The sequence below is a fragment of the Puma concolor genome, chromosome E2, assembly GCF_028749965.1.
Source record: "Puma concolor isolate L17-30 chromosome E2, mPumCon1.1.hap2, whole genome shotgun sequence".
Classification (NCBI taxonomy): Eukaryota; Metazoa; Chordata; class Mammalia; order Carnivora; family Felidae; genus Puma; species Puma concolor.
In genome coordinates, this window is record NC_141681.1 from 58,624,936 (window position 1) to 58,650,479 (window position 25,544).

Below are 25,544 nucleotides of genomic sequence, written 5' to 3' on the forward strand. Positions count from 1 at the left end.
TTTCTCAGTGGTGTGTGTGCAACCTCAGTGTTCCACTGGAAAGGGTTTTCCCCACCCAGGGGCCATTTTTGTTCCATTCCTGTATCCTCAAATTTCATATTTCAATATGATTCCTAATGTGTTCATTTTTTTTTCAAGTTTCAGCTTTTTTCCTTTTAAATAAATTGTATCATTCAGTTGAGGTCTCAATGCTTTTCTGATAATTATATATTGAAAATATTCATCAGGGGTGCCTGGGTGGCTCAGTCGGTTGAGCATCCGACTTCAGCTCAGGTCACGATCTCCCAGTTTGTGAGTTGGAGCCCCACATCAGGCTCTGTGCTGACAGCTCAGAGCCTGGAGCCTGCTTTAGATTCTGTGTCTCCCTCTCTGTCCACCCCTCCCCTGCTTGCGCTGTCTTCAAAATAAACATTTTTTTTTTTAAGTAAAAAAAAAAAAACAACACAGCAAAACAAAAAACCAGCAGATGCAGGAAAGGTGTTGTGCCTCCCCCATAACTGTCTAAATTTACAGTGGAAAGGAGAGTCTGCAGGAGGAAGACAAGTATTAACAGAGGCCCCCCTTTACCAAAGGAACTCATCTGTATAATCAGCCTTGTCTTTCCAAACATCTCCTCTCACCTTGCTATTGAGTTTACACCCATACCCCTCTCCTTCGTTCCCTGTAAGCTTCATGGTACCTCACGGTCTTCTGAATTTCACATCTCTGTGGATTCCCATATGTACACTATTAAATCTAGTTTTCTCCTGTTAATTTGTGTCGTGTCAGTTAGATTTTTAAGTTCAGCTAGAAGGACCACAGGGCAGAAGGTCTTCCTCCCCAACCTTCTCAATTCTCTTATTAGTCAAACAGTCAAAATAGATCTGCTGTTTCAAGGTTTGTAATCATGTCATCTGTGAATAATAACTGTTCTAGCCTCCTGCTTCCAGTTTTGTTTCCTGCTTTACCATTTTCCTCTGGGTCCTGGCTCAGGCATCCTGTGCAGGGGTGAACGGGCTGAGCACTGACTGGGCCCCTGGTCTCAGCCCCACTTTCATGAAAATGTTCCCAGTGTTAACTCCTGATCATAATGTTTGCTGAAATTTTCTTGCTGAAAAGTAATTTTTTAAATGTCATATTTGGCAGGATTTAACTATCAAGGATCTACAGCAGTGCTCAAATATGTTTTGTTTAAATCTGTTACAGGTGCCTGTGTGGCTCAGTCAGTTGAGCGTCCGACTTCGGCTCAGGTCATGATCTCACGGTCCGTGAGTTCTAGCCTCACATCAGGCCCTGTGCTGACAGCTCATAGCCTGGAGCCTGCTTCAGATTCTGTGTATTCCTCTCTCTCTGCCCCTCCCTTGCTCATGTTCTGTCTGTCTGTCTCTCTCTCAAAAAATAAACAAACATTAAAAACATTAAAAAATATATGTTATTTTGATGTATTGCATTAATTGGTATTCTAATATGGAATCTTTTTTTTCATTAATGAAATAAAGTGAATTTGGCTAATATTAATTGCTAACTGGCTACATTTAAACAGCTAAAGTCATATTTGTACCTTTACATTATATATTTAAAGGAGATCAAGTTAAAATTTTCTCGTTTCATTTTGTTCATATTTTTTTAGTAGCCTGATAAAATAATATGAACAAATTAATTTTTCTTCATTAAAAGAGATTCCAACACATTGGAACTATCTCTAGCTTAAAATGAAACAGAGTTTGGGGTGCCTGGGGGGCTCAGTTGGTTAAGTGTCTGACTTCCGCTCAGGTCATGATCTCACGGTCTGTGGTTTGAGCCGCACGTTGGACTTTGTGCTGACAGCTCAGGGCCTGGAGCCTGCTTCAGATTCTGTGTTTCCCTCTCTCAAAAAATAAACGTTAAAAAAAAAAATTTTTTTTTAACGTTTATTTATTTTTGAGACAGAGAGAGACAGAGCATGAATGGGGGAGGGTCAGAGAGAGAGGGAGACACAGAATCTGAAACAGGCTCCAGGCTCTGAGCTGTCAGCACAGAGCTCGATGCGGGGCTCGAACTCACAGACCGTGAGATCATTACCTGAGCTGAAGTCATACGCTTAACCGACTAAGCCACCCAGGCGCCCCCCCAAAAAAATCTTTTTTAAATAAAATGAAACAGACCTTATTAGATTCAGAGACCTCCAATGCCTTTTAATCTGTATATTGAAATTGGTTATTCAGATTGTTTTCTTTCTCAGTCAGGATGTGCAATATAACCTAGAAAGTAATACATGTCCTTAAAATTATAGATTTTTTTAAAAATAGAAAATGCTTTGTTATTTTCCATTCTGCGCAGAAATAGGTAAGGCCTCCAGTTTCTCCATAGCCTCAGCAACAGTGTTTTTGCTCTTTCATATTATAGCCATTTTAAAGAGTGTAATAATTGCACTGTAGTTTTGATTTGCATTTTCCTAGTGCCGGATGATGTTGGGCATATTTGCTTATGAGCCATTCATATATCTTTGGTGACATGTCTATTCAAGGCTTTTCCCTATTTCTTTTTTTTTTTTTTTAATTTTTTAATGTTTATTTATTTTTGAGAGAGAGCGAGGGAGACACAGAATCCAAAACAGGCTCCAGGCTCTGAGGTGTCAACACAGAGCCCAATGTGGGGCTTGAACTCACAAACTATGAGATCATGACCTGAGCCAAAGTTGGACACTTAACTCACTGAGCCACCCAGGGACCCCTCCTGTTTCTTTTTTAATTGGGTTAGTTTCTTCATGAGTTACGAAAGTTCTTTGCATATTGTTCGCCTGGAAATGTCTTTATTTCCCCCTAATTTTTTAATGATAGTTTTGGTGGATATAGTATTCCTCTTTGACCTTTTTAAATTATTATTCTCTCATTACTTTGAATATCTTATTCCACTGCCTTCACTTACGATTTCTGATGAAGTGCCAGGCATTAGTCAGCACATTGCTGTTATCCTCTATACAATGAGTCTGTTCTGTTGCTGCTTCAGGATTTCCTCTTTGTCTTTTGCTTTCAACACTTAAACTGTGATGTGTCTCTTACAACTTCTGGATTTTGGGTTACAGTTCGAAAGATCTCTCCTTATTTCCATGTTATGTACACATTTTTATCATGTTTATGACTTACTTTTTTTACTTTTACATCTCTGATCCTCTTGTACTTTATTCTGATATATAATTTGAGCTATTGAATGAATTTGACCTTTTTCCAAATAACTACCCTGTCGTCGCAACACCATTTTTAAATAGTTCATTACTGATAAAGAAACAGTGCAGTATCTTGAATGGGAGCCATTCTAAGGACAAAAAGAATTATGGAGAACATTTCAGATTTTCTTTTGTTATATCACAGTTCTATCAACATCGTTATTTTGAAAGTATTTCCTTTAGGGGCACCAGGGTGGCTCAGTTGGTTAAGCCTCTGACTCCTGGTTTCGATTCAGGTGGCTTGTGAGTTCGAGCTTAAGTCAGGCTCTGTGCTGACAGCACAGGAATTCTCTCTCTCTCTCTCTCTCTCTCTCTGCCTGTCTCCTGCTCATCCGCTTGCTCTCAAAATAAATAAATTTTAAGAAAAATAATAAATATGGGCAACTGGGTGGCACAGTCGGTTAAGCTTCCGACTCTTGATCTTGACTCAGATCATGATCTCAGTTTGTGAGTTCAAGCCCCACATCGGGGTCTGCACTGATGTTGCAGAGCCTGCTTGGGATTCTCTTTCTCTTTGACCTTTCCCCACTTCTGCTCTCTCTCTCTCTCAAAATAAAAAAATAAACTTTAAAAAGAAAATAAGAAAAATAATATAAAATATAAAAAAGCATTCCCTTTATGTTGTAGGTGACAATAAGTAATTATAAAGTTGGGATTTAATAAATTGAGAGAACAATGCTATAAGGTCAGATTTAATTTGAAAATTATGAACAGGAATACAAGAATTCTTTTCCTACCTCTGTTCACTAAAAGCAGTGTCAGCCCAAGAGTACGGAGTTTGTGTTCTCTAATGTCCTTTCCAAACAACAGGAGTCCAGGCTTTTTGGAGAAAGTGACTGATGCTGCATCTGGAATAGAGAACGAATAAAATGAACCTACAAGAAAAAGCCAAAAGTAACTAACATCATCATCATTCAAGGTAGTTTTTAAAACAGCTGATTCGGTTACAGAGTGGTGATTAAAGAGGCAAACGTGCTGCTTTTACGATGGGATCAATACTAGAGTGGAACCACATAGTCCCACTGCATAAGGAAAGAAATGTCCCAGTTAACGGCTGTATAAGGAACGTCAGCATGAGGGGGGAAAAAACGTTGCTTTGGGCTTTTTGTTTTTCATAAGTCAAATAATGGTCTGAGGGAAAAGTCTCAATTACTCTGAAAATCAACCCCTTGGCAACGAGCGATGTCACACAGACGACGAGCCATCCTTACGTAGGAGACCGAAATGCATGCTGGGAGCACCGCCGCACCCCTATCCTTCCGCGAGTCCTTCCTCTGAACGACATTTCCCAGAAGTCTGTGAGGCACAGCGCTTCGGGCCGCGCAGAGTTGCATGCCGGGGAAGGGGGCCGCCGCGCTTCGAGCTCCGCGTATTCCCGGGCTGCTGGACTACATTTCCCAGAGGCCCGGCGCACCGCCCCATCTCTGAAGTCGGAACGCGGCGACGTGCCTGCTGGGAGAGGCTCGCTAGGTCTAGCATCGTCTCTGCTTCGCATCCCGCGGACGCGGCTCGGACTTAATCTCGCGCCTTGCGCCCCCTCGCGCCCCTTCCCGACTTCCAGTGGGTCGTGGGGCCCCGAGCGGTGAGTGGGTGGTCTCCCGGGAGAGGAGCGGCGCGGGGGACGGCGTGGGAGGGCGGTGGGGAAGGCATCCCGGGCGCGGAGGCCCGACGCGGAGCCTTGGCCTGCGGGAGCTGCTGCGGGGAGAAGTGCGGGAGCGTCGGGTGGGGGGGGGGTGCCAGGGGCCGGGTCCCCGGGGCCGCGGTGCGCGCGGGGGGGCAGGCCCCAGCTCGGAGGCTGTGACGCACTTCGCGGGAGTGGGGGGGGGGGGGGCAGCGGCGGGACCGCGATTGCGCGACTGGGCTCCGCAGGGGTGGAGGGGCCCGGCTGGAGCTGCGTGCCTGTCACGGGTGCTTTCGCGCCACGGCGGGGGCGGCAGGGGGTCGGATGGGCCACCGTGCCTGTCACGGGTGCCTTCGTGCGGCGGGTAGCAGGGAGGCGGAGGGGCGGGTCTGGAGTGTTACGGTGCCTTCGCGCAGCCGCGGGGGTGGCGGGGCCAAGGTGCGTGTCGTGACGGCATGTGCGGTGGCGAGGCTGGGATTAGTAGGGGACAGGGCACCCTGTAGCTTTGCTGTCGCTGCTCCAACCGGAGCACGTTCCAACCCGGGGTGGAGGGGGGAGGAAGGGCAGTGGTCACAGAGGGAGATGAGAGCCCGAACCCTGCCGCGAAAGTGACCGACAGGAAGGGCGCAGACGTAGCATGAGATGACTGTTTTAGAACGAAGTATTGACTTTACGGGCTACCAGAGTAACAGGACCGAAGGGCCTCGGGAATGAGATTCCTTCTTCCGAGGGGAGAGGTCCCTGACTTGGGAGATGGGGCTGCTTCATATGTCAGAACCCCAGTTACTCCAGCCTGGTCCCCGGGAATCTCCGAAATACTCAGATCCCAGTTCCCTCTCATTCCTGATTGGTTTTAGATAGGATGTGTGGGCTTGGAGGGTGTTTCCTGATAAGTTTGTGCTCCAGAAAGGCCCTAGTGTCTCCTTCTCTTTCCCCCAGGCCAGCGGTCGTCCAGAAAAAGCATCCTGAGGAGGAAGACGGCTTGTTACACATCTTAAAGTCAAGGTTCAGATGAGTTACCCTTTTTATTCTGTCCATGACTTGTGCTTATAGGACTTCAGAATATCTGCTTTCCTTGGCCTGAAATGTTCTCCCTGATAGGGACTTAACCTCAGTCATCCTTGCCCAAGAGGTGTGATGGGGGTCAGGCAGGTGTATGCACACAACACAGAACAGAGGACTGCAGTGGAGAGGTTCCCTGTGGCGCTTTAGAGGGTGCTTTGGTCAGGACGATCTGACTTGTAAGGTGGAATCGGGCACTAGACTTCGTCGGTCTTTAACCACAGGCCTGACTTCCAGAGCAAAATAAGAACAGAGAAGTTTTGAGGGTTTGGGCCAGCGAATGACAAAGTTACCAGCTTTGTGATGCTCTTAAAAGTGGGGCTTGAACAAAGGTCTTTTCATCAAAGGCAGGGACTTTTTTTCCAGGAAGCAGTAAGTAGAGATTTGTCGTATTATCCCCATCTTGTTGGGGGTCTGGACAGCCTCCATTTGTTTTCCTGGGTTTCACTTGCCTCTCTGTCTGAACTGTAGGAAGCAACGTAGTTTGACGTCGTGTGTGAGTTCTGGGTCTAGAGCAGGGTTTCGCAGACATTTTCCGTGAAAGGTCACATATTAAATAGTTCATGTTTTGCGGGCTACAGGTTGCATATTCTCCATGTTAATTTTTAAAATGGTTTGAGATTTGCAGAAAAATTGCAAAGATAGTATGAGAATGCCCAGGTCTCCCCCACCATTAACAACGTACGTTAGGGTGGGATATTAATTCACAGTTGATGAGCCAGGTTTGATATGTTATCATTAACTGAAATCTGTGCTTTATTCAGATTTCCTTAGTTTTTACGTAATGTTCTTCATCTGTTCCAGGATGCCATCCAGGAGATCCCATTACATTTCACTGTCATGTGCCCTTAAGCTCCTCTTGGCTGAGACAGTTTCTCAGACTTCCCTTGTTTCTGATGACCTTGACGGTTTTGAGAGGTACAGGTACTTGGTAGGATGCCCCTCTCTCGGAACCTGATGCTTTTCTCATGGTTGGACTGGGTGTATGGTTTTGGGGGTGGAAGATCACATTGCTCTCATCTTGTCATGGCAAGAATACATCACGATTTACGATGGCTGAGTTTGAACTTGATCATCTGGTTGAGGTAGTTTGTCAGTTTTCTCCACTGTGAAGTTGTTCCTTTGTTTCCAAAGACCGTGTCTCCCTAAGTGACAGCCTTGTGTTTCAGGACCCCAGTTACTGGATCCCAGTGACTCTGACCCTGCCTCAGTGGTCAGGTCTTTCTCTCTTATCACCCCCTCACTTACTTGTAAGGACCCTTGCATTACGTTGGGCCCACCTGGCAAAATTCAGGGTACCTCCCTGTGTTGAGGTCAGGTGAGGAGCAACTCCCAAGTCCACCTGGGCCCTAGCTCCCCTCTGCTCTGTAATGTAACATATTCACGGGCTCCAGGGCAAGGATGTGGATGGACATCTTGGGGAGACCGTTTTCCTGACTGTCACAGGCCTGTCCACCCAGCGTTCCCCTGATGACTGCAATATACCCACTCCCCCATGACTATGGTCTTTCTCTTTGTTGATTTTTTTTTTTAATTTGGGACTCTTATGTTTCTTATCATGGGATTAATTCAGGCCTGCCGCAAAAGCTTCAGTTCCCTAAGGAGCCCGTAAAGAAGAAACTCGAAATTACCCATAACTGTACCATCCAGAGCTAATTGCTGTTGATTTTTTGGTATGTATGTGCCCAGCCCTTCCCTCCCCGTCTGTGCATACATGTGTGGTTTTTGTCCTCAGAGTCCTGGATCCTGCTAAGTGATAACGTAAGTGAGCCATAGACTCTCCAGATGTTAGTTTATAGAGGCGTCCAAGTCAGCCGTGGGTCCCATTGTACCTGTGTGCATGTGGAGAGAAGTGTTCCAGTGATCCTCATCTTGCTTAGGAAAAAAAATCTCTCACATATTTACACCTTCAAGGATTAGAAAGGCATCATTTAAAATTAATCCCATGAACAAATTATCAACACAGACAGGCTTTCAAAATTAGGTTTTGTAAGATTTGAATTTTCCTTTCACAGAACGTGACTATAAGTACTGACTTACTACAGATATGAGCTATACTCTAACATTTGCACGGGCAGATACATGAGAAAGGTGTAAGGTGACAGAAATGTCCCCTGACAATGGAGTACGAGGTCCAGCCGCGTGCTGTCAGTTTAACACCTTCTCAGGTTAGATTCTGAGCTGGATTTTCCGTGCAGACTCCGGTCTGTCCCTCATTTTCTCCTTGTGTGTCTCAGAATGTTTTTTTGCTGATGATTTAAAAGAATTTCATTTCCCAAGAGGCTCGGAAAATTGTTAGCATGGATTATATAGAAACAGGTTTGAGAAGCACCTTTCAGTAGAAGAAAGGAAAAGGCACGCTTGAGTTTCTTTCATAAAAACAGTGTGATGTGACTGATTTTCAATCATAGCTGCTAACTGGTATTAAGTAACTGTTAGTATTATTGTGTTTTATATAGATTATCTTAATAGTTGCTGCAGTCCTACCTGCCCGAGACTGTTTTTACCCCCGTCTTACCCATGGGGGAACAGACAGTGGGAGTTTAGCAACTGTCAGAGCTCAGATTCACATCCTAAAAGACCACAGGGCCTTATTCCTAATTTCACCAAGACCTCTTCTCCCAAATTACACATATTTATTAAACCTGTTTTCTTCACTTAGTAACTTACCTTAAATTTTTTTCTTAAGGAATATAAGTCAATATCATTGTTAGTAAATGTATTATATGCCATTATAACAGACCATAATTTATTTCATCTGTCCTCTACCATGAGATATTTCTATTTCTTTCTTTTATTTTTTTTTTTCCATCTTTTAAAACAATTTTCTGGAAAATCTGAATAAAATTGATGGATTACATCCGTATCAATGTCCTGATTGTTACATTGTCCTATAGTTTTGTGATGTGTTACCATTGGGGTCAGCTGGGTAAAGGGTACACAGGTTCCCTCTGTATTATTTCTTGCAACTGCATGTGAGTCAACAATTATCTCAAAACATTTTTAAAGCCGTCCCGTTTTTAAAAAGTCTTCAACATTCTTGTACACATATTTGTACACCTCTTTCTGTTTCCTTGGGATAAGTGTTCCCAAAAGAGGAATTTTGCATCAAAATCCTATCTTTGTTAAGTGCCTACAAGGGGCCTGGCCCTGTGGTGTGAGCACTGGGAACGAGCGATGACTGAGCACATCATTACCTGCACGTTGCCCATAACCCGGCCCGAAAGGGAGACTGAATGGAAGCCCTGGGCAGCCTGCAGTCAGGGTCTGTGGAGACTCGTAGGTGACGTGCTCCAAAAGGTGCTGGGAAGGAGAGAATCATTCTCACGGTTGTCAGGTCGTGACCAGATAACTGAATGCACGGGCTGTGTGTGGAGTAAAATGGAATTTGCTACCCGAGTTTTAGATCTTACAGGTCGTCTGTAATGACGTCTGATGCAAAGTGAAGACTGACAGGGTCAGGTGGTTTAGCATTTGTGCACAGGACACCGTGGCTGGAAGGCCAAGTTCAGAAGTCCACTTCAGCCTTCCAGTGAGACAGCTGTCAATGTCTGCAGAGCACCCCTTGGAATTCTGGTCCTGTGTCTAGTCGGTGCCCCAGCATGTGTGGGCATGGGGATGCACCAAAGAGCTGGTTTACATATTAGGAAGTGAAAGGAAATAAAAGTCAATGAGTAAAATAATGCAAAGATCATGTATTCTGAGCTTTTTTTCCCACCATGTCAAAAAGAGACTTTAAAAAAGAAGTTTCTCTGTTGTTTGAGAGTCCAACGGCCATTTAATGAATTTTTTTTAATTTTTTAAAGTTTGTTTATTTTTGAGAGAGAGTGTGAGCAGGGGAGGGGAGGAGAGAGAGGGAGACACAGAATCTGAAGCAGGCTTCAGGCTCTGATGTCAATACAGAGCCCAGTGTGGGGCTCGAACCCACGAACCGCACAGGTTCATAACCTGAGCTGAAGTCGGACACTTAACCGACTGTGCCACCCAGGTGCCCTGCCATTTAATGAACTTAAAAGAAACGCACACACGTATATACATCCAACCAACACCTGCTGTTACACACCAAGTGAGGTGTACTTAAGAAAATCAAGATCATGGGGTGCCCGGGTGGTTCAGTCGGTTAAGTGTCCGACTTCAGCTCAGGTCATAATCTCACGGTTTGTGGGTTTGAGCCCTGCATCGGGCTTTGTGCTGACAGCTCAGAGCCTGGAGGCTGCTTCGGATTCTGTGTCTCCCTCTCTCTCTCTGCCCCTCCTGCTCACGCTCTTGTGTCTCTCTCAAAAATAACCAAACATTCAAAAAAGAAGGAGAAAATCAAGATCAGACGGGGTTCAGGTCACCAGGACCACCAGCAGGTTCCGTGGTTCTGAGTGGACTCACATGATTCAACAGGCAGTCCTGCTTGTGGCCAGGGTTTATCCGGTGACAGGGCACACACCACAGTCAGCCAAGGGGCAGGCGCATGGGACAATGTCGGGAGGAATCCAGGCACACACTTCCAAGAGCGCCTTCCCAGTGCAGTGACCCAGGACATGCTTAATCCCCCAGCTTGAGTGACAGCAGCACATGTGAAGTGTCATCCACCAGGAAAGCTCATCAGGGCCCAGTCACAGAGGCACCGTCTGCCTGGTACATCCCAGAATTGCAGACCCCCAGAGGAAAGCAAGGGTTCCGTATAAACCACATGGTTTCTACAGTTTAAGAGCAGTGAGCCGCCTTGTCAGGGAGTGGCGGGGACCCTCCGGAAGTCCAGCCAAGGGCCAAGAAATTTCAAACCTGCTCTTTTAGCTCTTTTCTGCATAAGGGATGCATAACTTCCCAGGCTTTTTCTTTCTGTTTCTCTGTGTTTCCTGTTTCTATTGATGTGTTACGGTTATTCTGTGTCTGTGTGTATCTGTATACACATACATATGTTCATATATAAAATACTGCAACTGTATTATTCTGTTTTGGTAGACTGATTTTTCTGCTGCCAATATCTCCGAAGTAGTCATGTCTTTTAAGGATTTCTCCCAACTTAGCATTTCATGAACATTTACTCTTTTACATCGTACTCGATGCAGTCAGCTTTTCTGGACTCAGTGCTGAACGTGGTGGCCTTTCCTTCACTGTATCCACCTGCCATGTCTTGACCAACCTCACCCCATCTAGAGGCCAGAACAGATTTGAGGGCACGGGATCCACACAGGGTTACCTTCAGCCCTGACACCAACTCCAAGTTCAGGACTTTCCCGAAATGACTTTCAGGTTCAATAAATCAGGACTAGAAGCATTCCTAGGATTCACTGAGAACTGTTCTCATAGTTACAGTTAATTACAGGGGAAGGATGCAGATTAACAAGCTTCCAGTGTCCAGTGTCCTCTCCCCATGGAGTTAGGACTGGATTCCCTGTCACAGGGACGTAGGACAATATGCATAGAGTATTGCCAAACGCCCAGAGTTTTCACAGGCCTGGTTGGTTGAATGATTGATCATCCAGGCATGATTGACTAATTGTCTCCATGCTAATCTCATTATCAGATCATGACCCAAAGCACCCACCCCGAACACCTGGGTTGGCCTTTCTTGTGTAGCCAGTTCCTGCCCTAAGACTAGTTGGGTATAACCAGAGGCACCAAAACAAAGACATTCTCATCAGGTGTGATGTAGGTCACCTCTTGGAAGTTGAAGGCAGGGGCACCTGGGTGGCTCAGTAGGTTGAGCACCCGACTCTTAATTTCACTCAGGTCATGATCCCAGGGTCGTGGGATCGAGCCCTGAGTTGGGCTCTGTGATGAGCATTGAGCTTGCTTAAGATACTTTCTCTCACTCTGCCCCCCTCCCCAGCTCTTGTCCTCTCTCACTGTTTAAAAAAAAAAAAAAAAAAGTTGAGAGCAAAAGAGAAAGAAGAATGAGATCTTGCCATTTGCAACAAAATAGATGCACCTAAAGAGTATTAAGTGAAGTAAGAGAAGGATAAATACCATATGATTTCACTTATATGTGGAATTTAAAGAAAACAAATGAACAAACTAAAACAGAAACAAACCCATAAATGCAGAACACCAACAAGCATGGTTGCTGGAAGGGAGGGGGGGGAGGGGCAGAATGGGTGAAGGGGAGGGTGGTCAGGCCTCCAGCCCTGGAGTCACAGGGATGAGAGGGACAGCATAGGGAACACAGCGGCATTGTAATGAGTGTAACAGGGCCGCTACACTTGTGTGCACAGCGTGAGATACAGACTTGCGTATTCCTGACACTAACACGACACTGTCCGTGCGCTGCAGTTGAAAAAACGATGTTGAGGGCCGCCTGGCTGTCTCAGTCATTGGAGCGTGCGACTCTTGATCTGGGGGTCGTTGAGTTCATACCCATGCTGTGGGTAGAGATTACTTAAAAAAATAAAAATTTAAAAAGTAAAAGTTATCTTGAGAAATGACAGCTGAGAGTAGGTCTGACTTCAAGGCAAAACCATAACTACAGGCCACTCTAATGTGTGTGTGCAGCTGGGTTTCCGGGGGTTTCGGGGAGAGCGATTTCCCTTTTTGCGCAAACTCCTCTGTGTCCTCTCCGGACGTGTCATGTGTCATGTTGATACGTGCATATGGTGGGAGAGGAATGCGGGGGCGGGGCTTGGAAACAAAGAGGAGCAGGAAGGTTGTATGTCGGCATTTGGGGACCAAGGTGCACTTGTTTTAATGCCTCTTTTTTTCTCGTATATCTCTGGCTTCTCTGGATTTTGTGTCTTTGGTAAAAGAAACCCCAAGAGGACTGATCAGTTCTTGATTCTAAAACTATGGCCCACGTAAGTATGTTTTTCTCTCTCCTTCTTGAAATGTGATGTTTAGGTCCTGTGGATATTTTTATGAGTTATCCTGAAGCCTCCTGCCCGACTGAGGCCCCTGTAATTGCCCCCCGACCACCACCTCGGGTCTTCCGTTCTGGTGAACGACAATGCCATACAGCCCTGTGCCCCCGCATGGCTAATGGTCACTTCACCCCCAAGCCAGTGATTTCACTGTCTCCTGTGTGCTCACGTTTTTGTCAGGAGTAACGGGGGAGCAGTGGAGGAGGAAAGTCCCTTGAGAGAAATACTTGGGCCACGTCTGTGGTTTGAGGAGTTGGAGGTGGTGGTCCCATGTGACCACATGCAAAAACTAAAATTCTCCCCGTTCTCCACTGGTCTTTTTTCAGGCCGAGAAAAGGGAACGTTCACGTTGTCTGGTCAGTGTCAGTGTGCGGTGAGAGCTCGAGCTCCAGGAGGCTTTTGGGGTCGGATAGGGCTGTGCTTAGGGCCTGAGGGGCCGTGCTGTTACCAGGGGACCCAGGAGATGCATTGTGTTGTTGAGGAAACCTGCCAGACCCACACTCCCATCCACATGAATCTGCACCAGTATCCTAAGTCAGGAACGGGGAAAAGGCGGGGGTGGTGGGTGGCGACGGGTAAGAAGGTCACCCAGTACAGAAGTCCTGGATGATCATCTACTCCCAGAATTGGGGAAAACCCCGGATGTCTGGTTATACCTAGGTGTACAGCTGTAGTAAATTTAATCTGTTCCCACGAGGGAATAAGAAAATGCTGCTCATTACGTAGGAAGACTGCTTAAAGTCTTAGCAAATGATGAGCATGAGGCTTGAGAACATTCCGACACATGAGCCCTAGTTTCGAAGGTAAAAGAGCTCACATTTCGGAGACAAAACCCTAGGCATTTTCCTTCCCTTGGAGGATGGAAAGGGTGCCCCAGGAATCCACAGTTGCTGAGGTGTTATGGGGCAGGCACTCAGGAGGAGCCCCAGGATTGACAGGTTGGAGTAACGAGGCATCCCACAGGCCGTGGGGTTTTCTCTTCAGCCGCCCGGCCCTGCTGCGGTCACAGCCCCCACCGCGTCCTGTCCGTGTCCAGCCCGACCCAGCACAGAGCCCTTTCTGGCCTGTCTTTCATCTTGAGCCTGTGCTCCCTCATCTCATCAGGGACGTGTGGGTTTGTGTTCTCAGGGTCTGGTGACGTTCTCAGATGTAGCCATCGACTTCTCGCAGGAGGAGTGGGCGTGCCTGGACTCCTCGCAGAGGGACCTGTACTGGGACGTGATGCTGGAGAACTACAGCAACCTGGTGTCCCTGGGTGAGCCGCCTGCCCCCCGGAGCGTCGGGACTGCCTTCCAAGGACCTAGCCGACTTCCTTCTTCCCCTTCCCAAGGAGTGTCCTGAGCTCAGCCGCATCTAAAATGGGCGTCATGCGCCCTCGTCTGCTCTGTCAGCGATCGTCCCACCTTTGGGGCATCCTGTCCTTAGTGACCAAAGCGAATTTAGATTCTGGAATATTTATTTCACAGCCATCTCCATATTACGGTAGTGTGTTACCGCCCAAACCACTGTGGATGGACTGTGCTACTCTGGGGACCCACCTCCTGGGAAAACCGCTTCGCACAGCAACTTCATCTTCCTGGTAAACCAGCGTCTGACATACAGGCAGACGGAGTGAACAGCATTCCTGTAAAACCAAAGCGAGCACTTTCCATTTGCTGCACGTTGTTACCTGCAGTGAGGCTGAAAGTTACCATTCCTGAATCCTGAGTTAAACATTGGATGACCATGTCCTGTAAACGTTTCAGGACATGTCTTGTTTTCCTGTTGGAAAACAGTAGCCATAGTGTTAGTGGCTGATACTGTGCCCACTGTGTACCCGGCGTTGTTGTGAGCACTGTGTGTACAAACACTTCATCTCGCCCCCACCAGCTTATGGTGTCGGGACGACTTCATCTCGTCCCCACCAGCTTATGGTGTCGGTACGATTGCCATATCTGATCTGTAGGCGAGAATACTTGGGCATAGGGTGACTAGGTCAGACAGGGAGGCAGAAGCAAGAATCGAACCCTAGAGTTGTGGCCCAGGTCCACACTGTCACCGCCCCCCCCCCCCCCCCCCCGCCCCCCCCCCCCCCCCCCCCCCGTTGTACTTGCCTCCAGGGGTAAGGCCCCTGGGAGTTTAAAATAAGATCTTCTTGTCTGGCTGCCTGTTTGTTCTTTGATGATTTCTCTTTTCTGAATTCTGACCACTTTGACTTGGAGCTTGTCAGAAATTTCGCGAAGTCTCCATCAAAACATTTTTGAGCTTATGATTTGTTTCTTAAGTCCCACATCACGTGCCTTTCTTTCTTCGGAAGCAGGGCCTTTCATTTCTTTTTTTTTTTTTTTTTTTTTTTTTTTAATTTTTTTTTTTTTATTTTTGGGACAGAGAGAGACAGAGCATGAACGGGGGAGGGGCAGAGAGAGAGGTAGACACAGAATCGGAAACAGGCTCCAGGCTCCGAGCCATCAGCCCAGAGCCCGACGCGGGGCTCGAACTCACGGACCGCGAGATCGTGACCTGGCTGAAGTCGGACGCTTAACCGACTGCGCCACCCAGGCGCCCCAAGGGCCTTTCATTTCTAAGCCAGATGTGACTTGCTGCTTTGGGGAGCAGGGGAGAGAGCCTGGGTTGAGAGGGGGGTGTACGTGCAGAGGACAGTGACAGCCGGTCCGCCTGGGACGTGCCATCGAGGCAGCGAGCAGGTGTGCCCCTGGGCATTTGGGAAGCTCGCTGCAAAGGCCCAAGGCCTGTGGGGAAGAAGTCACCACCAGGAACCTGATCTCCACCCCATCCCCCTCTACCCATTCTTGTGTGGTAGATGCTGCTGGTCTGCGGACCAGCCTCCAGTAGCAGGGGCGTAGACAATGTGATCCCATGCCCTGTGTCATTCGTGCAAGTTGGCTGGATTCTTAGGTTTGAGGGCTTTTCTCCTTTTCCTTTTGTCTGATTTTCACTAATACCTCTTCCCGGGTGTGGTTATGTTCTAACATCACAAGACGTCTGGTTATGGCTCTTTTTGTGCCTTTAGCTGTCACTGACACTCGGTGCCTAGACCCACTTTTGCAGAGGGATTCAAAATGGTGATCATCTAGGGACGCCTAGATGGTGGTGAGGGGCCTGCTTGGGATTCTCTTTTTCTCTCTCTCTCTCTCTTTCTCTCGCTCTTCTGTCTCTCCTCTCTCTGCCCCTCCCCCACTCACGCTGTCTGTCTCTCTCAAAATGAGCTTTAAAAAATACATTTTAGGGACGCATGCGTGGCTCAGTCGGTTAAGCGTCCGACTCTTGGTTTTGGCTCAGGTCATGATCTCGCAGTTCGTGAGTTCGAGCCCCACGTCAGGCTTTGCATTGGTGGTGAGGGGCCTGCTTAGGATTCTCTCACTCTCTCTCCCTCTCTCTCTCTCCCTCTCTCTCTCCCCCTCTCCCTCTCCTCTCTTCTCTCTCTGCCCCTCCCCCACTCACGCTGTCTGTCTCTCTCAAAATGAACTTTAAAAAAATACATTTTAAAAAATGGTGATCTTGGGGTGCCTGGGTGGCACAGTCGGTTGAGCGTCCGACCTCAGCCAGGTCACGATCTCGCGGTCCGGGAGTTCGAGCCCCGCGTCAGGCTCTGGGCTGATGGCTCGGAGCCTGGAGCCTGTTTCTGATTCTGTGTCTCCCTCTCTCTCTGCCCCTCCCCCGTTCATGCTCTGTCTCTCTCTGTCCCAAAAATAAATAAACGTTGAAAAAAAAAAAAATGGTGATCTTTTATCACCACTTCTTTGTTTGTTCACTGCACTATTTTAAAGAGAAACTGCTCCATCTACTACTTGGTTATGTAATGACACCATTTGTACCTGATAAAGATTGTTCTTTAAAGAAAAAATTACCAGTTCCTACAGTAAAGGGCTGCCTTGTTAGCATGCTCCCAGTTGATCATTTAACACTTTGTAGCATCGTTGTGACCTCAGGAAGTTGAACATGTTCAGGATTTTGCAGCCCCTTGGAGTTAACATCGTACGGATGGTCAGATCCTCCTGAACATTCCTTTATACGCGTTTACCAGGTTTCTTACAGTGAATCCTACACATTGTCTCTTTTATTGCCTTCGATGTTGGGTCTTTATGTCCAGAACTACTTTTCACTATATGACTGACACTACATAATTTCAGAATATTTTATACCCAGCTACCCAACTGTACATTCTTGTTTTTTACATTAGTGGTGTATTTGACTTTCCTGCATTTTCCAGGTATGTCATTACATTATCTGCAGATTTGTTCTTTATCATCTTTATTTTTGAGATCTGCCCCTCCGATTTCTTTCTGCTTAATTGCGTCAGCTCATAGGAAATAGTGGGGCGTCTAACAGACAGTTCCTTTTTCTTGTCTGACTTTAGCAGGAATGTGTGCATCTCCAGTGTTTCCTCATTAAGTATTATGGTCCCAGGAGTGGACTCTATATTCTAACAAGAGCCCTTAGGGGATTCATGTTTGTTCTCCTAGAGAAGTTTTATTTCTCTTAGACAAGGTTTTTGGTTTGTGGTTAGTTTTGTGTTTTCATTCTCCTTAGAAGGAAACAAATATGTTTATTTTTTTTCCCCCAGATTTGGAGTCACCATATGGGACCAAGAGTTTACCTACAGAAAAGGGCATTTACGAAATAAATTTATCCAGATGGAACTCAAATGGAAAAAGTAAATCCCTGGGCCTTAACTGGATGTGTGAAGGTGAGTTTGAAAGATCACAGGGCCCTCAGCAGGGCTGTTTGAATCAAGTGATAACCAACCATGAGAAAACGCCCACTTGTAGAGAAAATACCTCTGGTAGGCCACACCAGAGACCTCATGCTAGGGAGAATTCCTATGAATGTAAGGAGTGCGGGAAGGCCTTTAGTCGTGGCTACCAGCTCACTCAGCATCAGAAAATTCACACGGGGGAGAAACCCTACGAATGTAAAGAATGCAAAAAGGCCTTTCGTTGGGGCAATCAACTCACGCAACACCAGAAAATCCACACGGGGGAGAAACCCTATGAATGTAAGGACTGCGGGAAGGCCTTCCGCTGGGGCTCGAGCCTGGTCATTCATAAGAGGATCCACACGGGCGAGAAGCCCTACGAGTGTAAGGACTGCGGGAAGGCCTTTAGACGTGGTGACGAGCTCACCCAGCATCAGAGGTTTCACACGGGGGAGAAGGACTACGAGTGCAAAGACTGCGGGAAGACCTTCAGCCGTGTGTATAAACTGATCCAGCACAAGCGAATTCACAGCGGCGAGAAGCCCTACGAGTGTAAGGACTGTGGGAAGGCCTTCATCTGCGGCTCGAGCCTCGTCCAGCACAAGAGGATCCACACTGGCGAGAAGCCCTACGAGTGCCAGGAGTGCGGGAAGGCCTTCACGCGAGTCAACTACCTCACTCAGCATCAGAAGATCCACACCGGTGAGAAACCACACGAGTGCAAGGAGTGCGGGAAGGCCTTCCGCTGGGGCTCGAGCCTCGTGAAGCACGAGAGGATCCACACGGGCGAGAAGCCTTACAAGTGCACAGAATGTGGGAAGGCCTTTAACTGTGGCTACCACCTCACGCAGCACGAGCGGATCCACACGGGCGAGACGCCTTACAAATGTAGGGAGTGCGGGAAGGCCTTCATCTACGGGTCGAGCCTTGTGAAACATGAGAGGATTCACACAGGGGAGAAGCCCTACGAATGTAAAGAGTGCGGGAAGGCCTTCAGTCACGGCCATCAGCTTACGCAGCATCAGAAGATTCACACGGGTGAGAAGCCCTTTGAAGGTAAGGAGTGTGGGAAGGGGTGTCACCATGTGAACCATCTTCGAGAACATGAGAGAATTCACACTGCTGGAAGACCTCTTGAACACAAAGAACATGCAGAAACTTCCATCCCACATTCCTTCCTTCCACAACACAAGGAAAACCCATGATACGATTTAACACGAGAAAGCCTTCACCAGACACCCTTCTGCTCACGGGACCTCAGAGGAGTCATGCTTGAGGCAGACTTGGAGAATGGAGAAATCACTTTTTCTTAGTGATCACCGTGTACCCCGTGTAGACTTTTTTTTTTTTACTGAATTGGTTAGTGCAGTGAGTGGATAGAAGCCTCCTATTACCACTCGATGTCTGTCTCATTTCAGACTTGTTCTGGGGAATAACTCCGCCAATGTAACATATGCGGGAGAGCCTCCCGCCGTGGTACACTCCCTCCCCGTTATCGTCACCATCCCACCGCTTTACTCCCTGTGATTCACTGGGGAAGTGACCTGATACCCCCTGTGCGTTATGTGTGGAATGGGGATAATTACACCTAATCCTGCTGTTGTGGTGACTGCGTCTGGTACTTGTAAACTCTTTGAAAGTGTATCTGGAATATCACATAAGCTCAATAAATATTAGCTGTTGTTGTTCTTACCATCATTACCATGGGCGTTGCTCTTAGTGAATTCTTACAGGAAGACCCCCTTCCCTGTGGGTACAGCGGGTTTAGAAAAGACTCAGACTTCTAGAAGAAAATAACAGTAATCTAGAGATTACTGCCACGGCCTTGGGGTGGACAGCGTTTCTTGGTACACAAAAGATGCTCATTGTGAAATAAAACGTTTACACGTTGGATCTTGTTGAAAGTTGTTCGTCAGGCGAAACCACGAAGCCAGCAAAAACAGCAGGAAGAAGGCACTTCCTGTCCATGCACCTGGTAAAGGACTCACACAGAAAACCAAATCCCCCAAGTCAGTAACAAATTGGTGGGAAAGGCGGGGAGGGAGACTTAAATAAGTGCTTGACAGAGATCATCAAATGGCCGGTGAGCCAGTGAAACAGGTTCGACGTCTTTTCTCACCAAGGAAATAAGAAGTAACACTACCTGCGATTTCTCCAGATCACTAGAATAGCTACCATTAGAATCACGTGTGAGCCTGGCAGTTTGTTGGATCGTCACACGTGACCTGTTCCGGAAGGAATATGGGACCAGCACATGAGATCTTGGGGGTCCCACAGCAGGAGCAAGGAGGTGGTGCTCAAGGGGGGTGGCGAGTGGACTTGCCCTGGGGGGAGGTGCTGGGACCCTCCATCCAGTCCTGGGAGAATGAAAGGAGCAGTTAGAGTCAGGAGTCCTAGGGAGAAGGGAGAGGTCATCTTGTGGGAAGGACTAGAGCCCACAGGAGTGAGTTTGAGAAGCTGGGGGAGGAATGGCTAGTGCTCAGAGAGGTCCTGGGAGACTGAAGCCTTCGAGAGCTAGACGACTTGAATGCCTGTGGGTCTGGCCTTGGTACGGGGGGGTGGTAGTGTGGTTAGAGCACAGAGGAGCGTCCTACAAGGGCAACAGAGGATCCAGATTCTGGGGTCAATGTAGGGCTTAATGTTTGGTTTACCTCCGGGTTGGGGTGCAGTATTCACAGAATACAGATGTCTGCAGACTACAGGTGTGGGTGGGTGCTGTCCTGCATGAAGGGAAGTGGGGGCAGGGATAGAGCGAGGCCACCCAGGCACCCCCACAGTTTCAACTTCAGAAATCTTCAAACTCTGCTTTGGACTGTTTTCAAGAGTGTGGTCTCCCAGTGGTTGCCACCCTGGCATCAGAGTAGTTCTGACAAGTTCGTTCTTGCTGCCCATGAAAGCATCGATGCATAACCCTTGCTTCAGGCTCAGTTTTTGGGAGAATAGGGTTTAAGGCATCTTGATGCAGCTCTGTCACATCACTACATTTGCTTCTGGTGCATATCCAAAGCTGAAATTTCTACTGAAGGTTTTTTTTTTTTTTTTAACTTTTAATGTTTGTTTATTAGAGAGAGAGTGTAAGCAGGGGAGGAGCTGAGAGAGGGAGACACAGAATCCAAAGCAGGCTCCAGGCTTTGAGCTGTCAGCACAGAGACTGACATGGGGCTTGAACTCGAACCGTAAGATCATGACCTGAGCCGAAGTCATACACTTAACCGACTGAGCCACCCAGGCACCCCTCTACTGAAGGTTTACTGACTTATCGTTTGTGTTCTCCATCAGAGTGTGAGTTCTTGAATCCTGTGACCTTTCGCTTGCTTACCTCTGAATCCTGACCCTTTTTTTAAAAACAATTTTTTTAATGTTTGTTTATTTTTGAGAGAGAAAGAGAGCACGAGCAGGGGAGAGTTAGAGAGAAAAAGGGAAACACAGAAACCGAAGCAGGCTCCAGGCTCCGAGCAGTCAGCACAGAGCCTGACTCAGGGCCCAAAACCCATGGAGTGTGAGATCATGACCTCAGCCGAAGTTGGATGCTTAACCAACTGAGCCACCCAGGTGCCCCTGAATCCTGACCCTTTTGAACAGTAGGCACCATGTACGTTGTAGGCAGTCAAGAAGTGTCTGTTGAACATCTGAATTTTATTGAGCCTCAATAACACATTAATCAATGATCCCCTTCTCAAATATATAAGCATAAGACACACTTTATCATTAAGGATATGTCTAAAGAGCTGTTGCAAGGATTCACAAGATCTCGACAGGGGGTGGAATGATATAAAGTGCTGAAAGGCTGCAAACCAAGAATTCTTTATCCGTCAAAACTGTCCTTTAAAAACTAGACAGAAGTGAGGACATTCCCAGATAAAAGACCAAGGAGTTGCTTGTTAACAGACCTGCCCTACAGGAAATGCCAAAGGAGCACCTGGGGTGACTCGGTCAAGCATCCGACTTCTGTTCAGGTCATGATCTCACGGTTCATGGGTTCTAGCCCCGCATCGGGCTCTGTGCTGATAGCTTGGAGCCTGGAGCCTGCTTCAGATTCTGTGTCTCCCTCTCTCTCTGCCCCTCCCCCACTCATGTTCTGTATCTCAGAACTAAACATTAAGATTTTTGAAAGATGCTAAAGGGAGTCTTTCAGGTTGACGTGAAATGGCACACGGCAGTAATTTGAAGGCATGTAAAGAAACCGTAACTACACAGGTAAATATTTGTAATCCCTCTGATTTCCTGCGTGATATAAAGGATAAATGCATCAGAAATGATGTCTGTGTTAATGGGCACAAAAGTAAACCTATAACTGACAGTGATAGGAGCATGGTGTCTCTTACTGAATCGAAGTTGGCATCAGCTCAAACTAGATTGTTACAAATTTAGAATGTTGGCTAAAATCCCCATGGTAACCATTAAGAAAATATCTTTATATACATAAAAAGAGGGGCGCCTGGATGGTTCAGTCGGTTAAGCGTCCGACTTCGGCTCAGGTCATGATCTCACAGTTCGTGGGTTCAAGCCCCACATCGGGCTCTGTGCTGACAGCGTGGAGTCTGTTTGGGAGTCTCTCTCCACCCTGTCCCCTTCTCTCTCTCTCTCTCTCTCTCTCTCTCAAAATAAACATTTAAAAATATTAAAAACACAAAAAACAAAAAGGAAACTAGGGGCGCCTGAGTGGCTCAGTTGGTTTAGCGTCCTACTCTTGACTTTGGCTCAGGTCATGATCTCATGGCTCATGAGTTGGAGCCCCACGTCGGACTCTGTGCTGACAGCTCAGAGCCTGGAGCCTGCTTTGGATTCTGTGTCTCCCTCTCTCTCTGCCCCTCCCCCACTTACACTCTATCACTCTCTCTCTCAAAAAAAAAAAAAAACACATTAAAACATTTAAAAAAACCTCACCGTATTAACTTCGCTGTTCATTTTCTTGACTTCCATCCTCACAACGGTCATATTCTTCACTCTACTGCTTACCCCACTGACAGTCCTGACTTGGCTCTTACCAACATCTTCAGCATCCACAATCTCAATTTCAAGTAATCCCTTCAGCACAGCGGTCTTGACTTTTAGTTCCACCCAAATGTACCCACGTATCCACCATTACTTCCCATGCCGCCCCGCCTCTGGCAATGCAGTTCTCTTCAGTTCACAACTTTTCCTCACCAACCCTACCACGTAAGAGTATGACCGAAAACGTAAAGAAAAACGATCACTTACACAAGCTGATAAGTCAACTATGCCTCAATAAAGCTGGTGGGAAAATAAAAATGATCAGTTCTCTTGGATATTATGAAATGATGTACCTCACCTGATACTACTCTCTTTCTTAGAGTCTCCATTGCCTGATGTTAAAACAGCTATGCCAGCTTCCTGTTACCACTTGCACAATGTGTCTATTCTCTTCCCTTTTTTTTTTAATGTTTTTATTAAATTTTTTCTTAATGTTTATTTAACTCTGAGAGAGAGAGAGAGAGACAAAGTGCAGACAGGGGAGGGGCAGAGAGAGGGGGACACAGAATCTGAAGCAGGCTCCAGGCTCTGAGCTGTCAGCACAGAGCCCAACGCGGGGCTCGAACTCACGAACTGTGAGATCATGACCTGAGCCGAAGTCACTTAACCGACTGAACCACACAGGCAACCCTGATGTTTATTTTTGAGAAGGAGAGAGAGCGCAAGCAGGGGAGGGGCAGAGAGAGAGAGGGACAGAGGGTCTGAAGTGGGCTCTGTGCTGACAGTAGCTAGTCTGATATGGGGCTCAAACCCATGAACCGTGAGATCATGTGCTGAGCCAAAGTCAGATGCTCAATGAACTGAGCCGCCCAGGCACCCCTCTTCCCTTCCTTTTATTTCTAGTCTGTGCCCTAATATTTATTTATTTATTTTTATTATTTTGAGAGAGAGAGGGTGAACAGGGGAGGGACAGAGAGAGAGGGAGACGCGGAGTCTGAAGCAGGGTCCAGGCTCTGAGCTGTCAGCACAGAGCACAAAGGGGGGGCTCGAACCCATGAACCATGAGGTCATGACCTGAACCAAAATCGGACGCTTAACCGACTAAACCACCTAGGTGCCCCTAAGAGCCTGTCACTCTTGATCACAGGGTTGTAGGTTGAAGCCTCACACTGGGTGGAGATTACTTAAAAAAAATCATTTTCTTTTTTAATGTTTAGGGAGAGAGAACAGGGGAGAGGGGCAGAGGGAGAGGGAGAGAAAGAGAATCTTAAGCAGGCTCCACTCTCAGCACGGAGCCTGACTTGGGGCTCAATCCCAAGACCCTTGCTTGGATCATGACCTGAGCCTAAATCAAGAGTCAGACACTCAACCGACTGAGCCAACCGGGGGCCCCCCAAAGAAATATTATTCAGCCTTTAAAAGACTGAATTTTGGTACATGCTGCAACACAGATGAATCTGGAAGACATTATGGTAACTGAGATATGCCAATCACAAAGACAGATGTATGATTCCACTTCTATGAAGTACCCGGAGTCCTCAAATTCATGGAGACAGAAAGTAGAATGGGCTGGCCGTGGGATAGAGGGAGGGGGAGGAGGAGGTGTTTAATGGGGGCAGAGTTTCATATTGCAAGATGAAGAGTTACACAACGTACAAATAAAATATGGTTTGGGCACCTGGGTGGCTCAATCGGTTAAGCATCCAACTTTAGCTCACGTCATGATCTCAGCCCGTGGGTTCGAGCCCACGTTGAGCTCTGTGTTGACAGCTCAGAGCCTGGAACCTGTTTCAGGTTCTGTGTCTCCCTCTCTCTCTGCCCCTCCCCCACTCATGCTCTGTCTCTGTCTCAGAAATAAGTAAACATTAAAAAAAAATTTTTTTTATCATACAGATGGGTCACTCAGATAAAATTTATCTCTGCTATAATCTTTACTCTGGAAACACTCTCCAATTTAGATTCCTCTATGTAATTAAGGGAGGGGTGAAAGTTCCTCTTGAGGCTTCAGGGTCTTGACTGCTTTCAACTTAAAGTAACCTGCATGCCAACAGTGCCTATTCTGGGGGCACCTTTCCTCAACCCTTCAATATCTTTCTAAGATTTTTTTTTTAACGTTATTTATTTGGAGAGAGAACATGAGCAGGGCAGAGAGAGAGAGAGGGAGAGAGAGAATCCCAAGCAGGCTCCACACTGTCAGCACAGAGCCGGGCACAGGGCTCAATCCCACAAACCGTGAGACCATGACCTGAGCTGAAAACAATAGTCGGACACTTAACCAACTGAGCCATCCAGGTGCCTTTATTTCTAAGATTTTTAAATATTCGAATCCATTTGATCGCCAAGGACCCAGAGAAGTAGGAGCTGTATAACATGGGACCCACTCACAGCCCTTCCTCCCCCCATCTTCTTAGGCCCCTTGACTTGCCAGTCTGCACACGCCTGGGACAGTCGGGTGCGGGGGACCCCCAAGCTGAGCTGGGGCCCAACCAGAAGCAGGGGAGCTCTGATATCTGTTAATCCACACAGGCATGGCATTTAACAAGCAAGCATCATGCACTCGCCCCACCTAGCACATGGGGATGGGAGAAGATACAGATGACTATGAATTCATCCTGTTCTTCAAGAAGCTCAGCTGGCTGGGCCAGCGGAGCAAGCAGCCACGAGAGGCAACGTGATGCAAGACAGAAGAAGCACCGTTCCTTCACGGGGAGAGTCCCAGGCGAGGGAAGGGGCCTGGTGCAGGACTGATGGAACAGGTTACGACAGGCATCAAACACCCGATGTGCTGAAACGCCAGTACAATCCACCAATAATGGGACTGAAATGCAGTACTCTTTCACTAACTTTCAAAAAGCCATCCACCCAAGATGGAGCGAAGTGGCTTAAGGTCTTGAGCAGACTTGTGGTTTGTTGTGTGGAAACCAACTCAGACCCCCAGGGTTGACATTAAGATTATCTTAAAGCTTTTTTTTTTTCTTAAAAGTTTATATAAGTATTTTTGAGTGAGAACCCAAGCAGGGCAAAGGGAAAGACAGAGGGAGACAGAGAATCCCAAACAGTCTCCGCGCTGCTCAAACTCAGGAGGCAGAGCCGAAACCAAGAGTCCAACGCTTAACCAACGGAGGCACCCAGGCATCCTGAATATGAAGATTATTTTATTTTATTTTTTAATTTTTTTAACGTTTATTTATCTTTGAG

At 47.1% G+C, this 25,544-nt stretch overlaps 1 protein-coding gene and 1 long non-coding RNA gene across 5 annotated transcripts; one reads left to right on the top strand and one right to left on the bottom strand.

The window, feature by feature from the left end:
* Positions 1–3,860: 3,860 nt before the first annotated feature.
* Positions 3,861–4,395, bottom strand: LOC147573826 (uncharacterized). Its single transcript, XR_015245046.1, has 2 exons — positions 4,338–4,395; positions 3,861–4,032 (listed from the first exon to the last, which is right to left on the bottom strand). It is a non-coding gene; the product is annotated as an uncharacterized LOC147573826 (long non-coding RNA).
* Positions 4,396–4,610: 215 nt separating this feature from the next.
* ZNF331 (zinc finger protein 331) lies at positions 4,611–19,112 on the top strand. Of its 4 annotated transcripts, none has more exons than XM_086690615.1 (7): positions 4,611–4,766; positions 5,745–5,810; positions 6,672–6,791; positions 7,441–7,540; positions 12,605–12,652; positions 13,844–13,970; positions 17,280–19,112. In XM_086690615.1, the coding sequence occupies exons 5-7, from the start codon at positions 12,644–12,646 to the stop codon at positions 18,614–18,616; spliced, it is 1,473 nt and encodes a 490-aa protein (XP_086546741.1). In that variant the 5' UTR covers positions 4,611–4,766; positions 5,745–5,810; positions 6,672–6,791; positions 7,441–7,540; positions 12,605–12,643; the 3' UTR covers positions 18,617–19,112. The 4 variants fall into 4 exon arrangements, with proteins under 4 accessions (XP_086546741.1, XP_086546743.1, XP_086546740.1 ...); XM_086690617.1 differs by having other exon boundaries at positions 6,672–6,785; XM_086690614.1 differs by lacking the exon at positions 6,672–6,791.
* The last annotated feature ends 6,432 nt before the right edge of the window (positions 19,113–25,544 follow it).

Bases quoted from the DNA above. Each gene is read 5' to 3' on its own strand.
- ZNF331 (XM_086690615.1), top strand. The intron at 13,971-17,279 runs GTGAGCCGCCTG...TTTTTCCCCCAG, and splicing joins CAGCAACCTGGTGTCCCTGG to ATTTGGAGTCACCATATGGG.